The 4,584-nt window shown below is 50.6% G+C and overlaps 1 protein-coding gene across 1 annotated transcript; it reads left to right on the top strand.

Annotated features, from left to right (window-relative positions):
* Positions 1-2,267: 2,267 nt before the first annotated feature.
* Positions 2,268-3,635, top strand: ACTL9 (actin like 9). Its single transcript, XM_073324404.1, has one exon. The coding sequence runs from the start codon at positions 2,268-2,270 to the stop codon at positions 3,633-3,635; it is 1,368 nt and encodes a 455-aa protein (XP_073180505.1).
* Positions 3,636-4,584: the final 949 nt, after the last annotated feature.

Raw genomic sequence — 4,584 nt, forward strand, 5'->3', positions numbered from 1 at the left:
GCACTAACATGTGCTCCAGATTCTGGGAGCCTGTGAAATAATAATGCCTACCTCTTACGTTGCACTTTCCATCAGTAGATCTCACCTGGCTTTCCAAAGGAGGTCAGCAGCATTGTCCCCATTTTACAGAATGGGGAAACCGAGGCTATGCAGAGAAATGACTTGCCCAAGGTGATCCCAGGGAAGTGACTTGCCCAAGGTGATCCCAGGCTTGTAATCACACTCTCTCTACAGTCCAGGGTTGACTTCAGACAGGACTGATGTCAAAAGAGCACAGGGAAACCCTCTGTGATATGCCTTTGGGAAGGCAAATACAAAGCATGCCACCCTTAACTGAGACAAGGTCTCCAGGGTGCAATGACACATGTAGGGAAGAGCATGGAGTTGGGTCCAAGGACGCATGGGGCAGAGTGGCTGCAGCCCACGTGTTTGCCTTGCAGCCCGAGAGCAGCTCACTCTTCTGCGGAGACGAGCCAGGGATTTTCTTGCATTAGAACAGGGCTTCTCAAACTTCATTACACCACAACCCCCTTCTGACAACAAAAATTACTCACGATCCCCAGTATGGGGGGGCCGAAGCCCAAGCCCCGCCGGGAAGCCCAAGAGCTTCAGCCCCAGCAGGATGCCTGTAACCTGAGCCCTGCCGCTCAGGCCAGGACTGGGGGTGTAAAGGAAGCTTGCAAAGCCGCTGCCCGGGATGTGCTTTGCTGTGGTTTAACAGAAAACCGTCCTCAAAGGCAGCATGGTCCAGCAGACAGTGCCTTGGCCTGGGCTCTGTTTCTTGCCCTGCCACTGAGCTGCTGTGTGACCTCGGGTGAGTCACGTCCTCTCTTTTCCCCTCCTACCTCTGTGTGTCTCGCCTTGCTGAATTAAATCGTAAGCTCATCAGAGCAGCGATTCTCTCTTTCACCCCGTTTTTTGTACAGCACCTAGCACATGGCTTCTGGGGGCTGCTGTCATAATACTAAATAACCCGGTCTCCAGAGCTGTCGCTCTTTACGAGCCCTCGATACACTTACAATATTTAAAAGAAATCATCAAAAAGGCCAGTGGTGCTGGTCGCTTGACACCCGTCACTTTCTGCTATGGCGGCTACTGTTTGTGGTGCAGTAGTGACACCTGGTGGTCAGGGTGATCAGCAATGCGCGTCTAGGGTGTCCACAGTCTGCTGGGCTCCAAACCAGCTTCCTCGGCAAGATGCTCTTTCTCAGGAGGTTCCTCCCCCACGTCCCCCATGGCAGATGTCTCTCCCGAGCTCTGTGCAGTGTCACTTGTGTCCAGTTATAAGGGGTGGGTGGAGAAGCCAGGTTCCGTTCTCTTTTTAAAGGTTGGATAGAAGCATCCGTTGTTTTAGGAACTGATTTTTAAAGGCCCCTAAGTGCTTTTGAATATCCCACTAGGTGTCTATCTACATCTTTAGACACCTAAACACCTTTAAGAGCTGACATTGGTGCCTCTGCCCAGGTCTTCCTCCAGCTGGCAGTCCCAGGCATGGGGCTAGCCGGCTACTTTCTCACGACTAGAGGAGTTCTCAGTTGGCTCAAGTGGCAGAGACCTGGCCTGGGCTTGTCAGCAGAGTTAAAGGGAGTTAGATGCCCAGGTTTCATGGGAGTTGGGCCCATATTCCCCTGCATCCCTTTGATAATACCAGCTTTGGTGCTAACGATCCTTGGTTCAATTTTGCCCATGACCATGACCATGGCCACCCTTTGTTACAACAGTCTTAATGATGAATCACGTTTTTCCATTTGCTCCTTTAAAATAACGCTACCAACATTCAACTGATATCGGTATAAAGCTCTTTGAAAGGATCATGAAGCAGACACTTTATACTGGGTTCCTTTGGCCCAAAGACTGGTTAATTCAACTTCTAGCTTTATCCTACAGCTATTAGTTAAAAAATGGAAAAGACACAATGGTTAGGTCCAGTACAAATAGGGTCAGAAAGAGACAGTGAAAAACGAACAGCCAAGAAAGTCTTGTTCCAGATCAGATGGGCAGGGATGGAAGAAAGGCAGAGATTGAAGGCAAACAGGATCCAGAAGGGAATGGAATGTTAACACAGTCAGCCAAACCACCAGGTTGGGGAAATGCATCATCCATTGTGATCAGCGTATCCTGTTGAAACAGCTTCACTGAGGAAGCTGGAATGATGTCATAGTTCTCGCTATGACAACAGTGATCAAACCTGTCCTGGACCTAAGCTAACTCCCCTAAAAGCCACCCCCCATTTTACCTCCAGGGAGGCCGTTCCTGCCTCCACTAGAATGTCTTCAGACAGTCCAAGGACAGTTAGCTCAAGACTATCCAGTCCAGACCCCATGCCTCCAAGAACGATGAATGAGGGAAGGGTGACTTCAAGGTCAATGAATCCACAATCAGGCAGTCTTCGGACAAAGAGCCCCTCTCTAAGATCTGGAGCCCATTCTCCAGATCAGTACCTCAAGGCTAAAGGAACAGCAGAAGAAAGCAGGTTCACTAGAGAGAGGTCTAGCTCCCCTGCGAAAGACCGCCCTGCTGTGAAGAAGACAGGAGCCGTTGTGATAGAAACGGGTACTGGGAGCTGTAAAGCAGGATTTGCTGGGCAGCAGAAACCCAAATCCATTGTTGGTACTTTGGTCGGCCATCTTTCAGAGAGGTCAATAAAGTCGGGAAGGACTGGACCAGACACTTTTATTGGAGAGAGAGCCCGAGTGCAACCCAATGTGGAGATCATTGAGCCTGTGAGGAATGGCATCATCATTGATTGGGAGGCAGCAGAAGTCCTCTGGAGACACATGCTCTATCATGACCTTAAGGTTCCTCCAGAAGAGCATGCTCTACTGATGTCAGATCCACCCCTCAGCCCTACCACCAACAGAGAGAAGATGGTGGAAGTGGTGTTTGAATCTCTGAACTCTCCTGGCATGTACATTGCCTATCACTCTGTCTTGTCAGTATATGCCCATGGGAAAATCAGTGGCTTGGTGGTAGATGCGGGTTATGCAGTGACCCACAGTGTGCCAGTCCTTGAAGGTTACAACTTGCCACATGCCACTGAGAGAATGGATATTGCTGGATCTGACTTGACTTCCTTTCTGCTACAGCTTCTCAAGGACACTGGGCATGCGTTTAATGAGAGGATGATGCATATTGTGGAAGACATCAAGCATAAGTTCTGCTACGTCGCTGCTGACTTTGAAAGTGAGTGCAATCTTCCCAAGGAGGAATACATGGTAGATTTCCAGCTGCCGGATGGCCAGATCATCAGCCTAGGGAAAGAGCGATTCCAGTGCCCAGAGAGATTATTCAACCCCCCAAACTTGCCCGGTGTTTCCCTTGTAGGCATCCACGGCATGGCCCAGAGAAGCTTAAAGAAAGTCCCTAAAGAAGCCAGGAGAGACATGTACCAAAATGTACTTCTCTGTGGAGGTTCCTCTCTCTTTGAGGGGCTGGAGAAGAGGTTTTCCAGAGAGCTCCTTCAGAAAGTGCCAGCTAACACCAAGCTGAGAGTTTCCTCCATCCCGCTGAGGAACTATGCTTCTTGGACAGGAGGCTCCATCCTGGCTTCCTTGAAGAACTTCCAGTCATGTTGGATTCGAAAGGAGCAGTACAAAGAGCATGGGCCGTACATTGTCCATCGGAAGTGCTACTGAGTTAAACTGCAGGCACAGGAGCCATCAGGAGAAGTGAGTTTGCACCAAACTTGTAATTTGCTCTTGGTTCCTGTTTGGCTGGTGGACAGTCATACAATTAATAAATGTCTTTGCCTTAGATGGTGCCATCCATTCAAGGATCTCAGGACACTCCAGGCTGGAATTTTCAGAGGAGCCTTAACAAGTTCGGGAGCCCAAATCCCATTGAATTCCAGTAGCAAATATGGGCTCAATGGCAGGGCAAGCATCCCCTTGAAACACAACATCCCACCACACCCTAGGCCTTAGCCCTGCTCTGGGAAGAGCTCCCCTTTACAGAGGAGAAGGGTGCTCCATCTCCCTGGTTCTGTCCACCCTTGGCCTCTCCGCTAAGGCTGCCAACAAGGAGGGGCAGTTCATCCCAATGGAGATGGGAGTGTGTGTGATATATGGGTGCTTGTCCTGCCCAGGTGGAGACCCAGCGCCTTGTTTCAGATGGGGCCGCTGAATGGATGTCAGGTCAGAATGACGTTCAGGTGCTGAGGCTGAATTGGAACTGGTTCCCTCTGAAGGGGAAAGGCCTCATAGTCCATTCCCAGACCCCCAGAACCAGCCAGTCCTCTGCTTGGGGCTACACTGGACCCAGCACCTCTGAAAGCAGAAAGTGTCTCACTTCCCCTTCCCTATGCACGGAGCCAGCACCCCTCTGACCAGATGCTAGATAAGAACTAAAACCTTCTACAAACCTTCTACAAGGGAAAGGCCCCATATCCCAGCCCCTGAGCCAGCCAGTCCCCCAGGCAAACTGTCAGCCACTTGCTGTCCCTCAAGTCACTGCTGTCTCATTCATGCCTTTTAGTATCCAAGCCATGCTGCCATCTCCTAGCAAACACCGCCCCTAATGTACAGGGTGCATTATTTCCCCCCTCTGTCTCTGGCTATCCCCGCTACTCCCCCTCCCCCGGCACAT

Source organism: Lepidochelys kempii, chromosome 25, assembly GCF_965140265.1.
Source record: "Lepidochelys kempii isolate rLepKem1 chromosome 25, rLepKem1.hap2, whole genome shotgun sequence".
Taxonomy (NCBI): Eukaryota; Metazoa; Chordata; order Testudines; family Cheloniidae; genus Lepidochelys; species Lepidochelys kempii.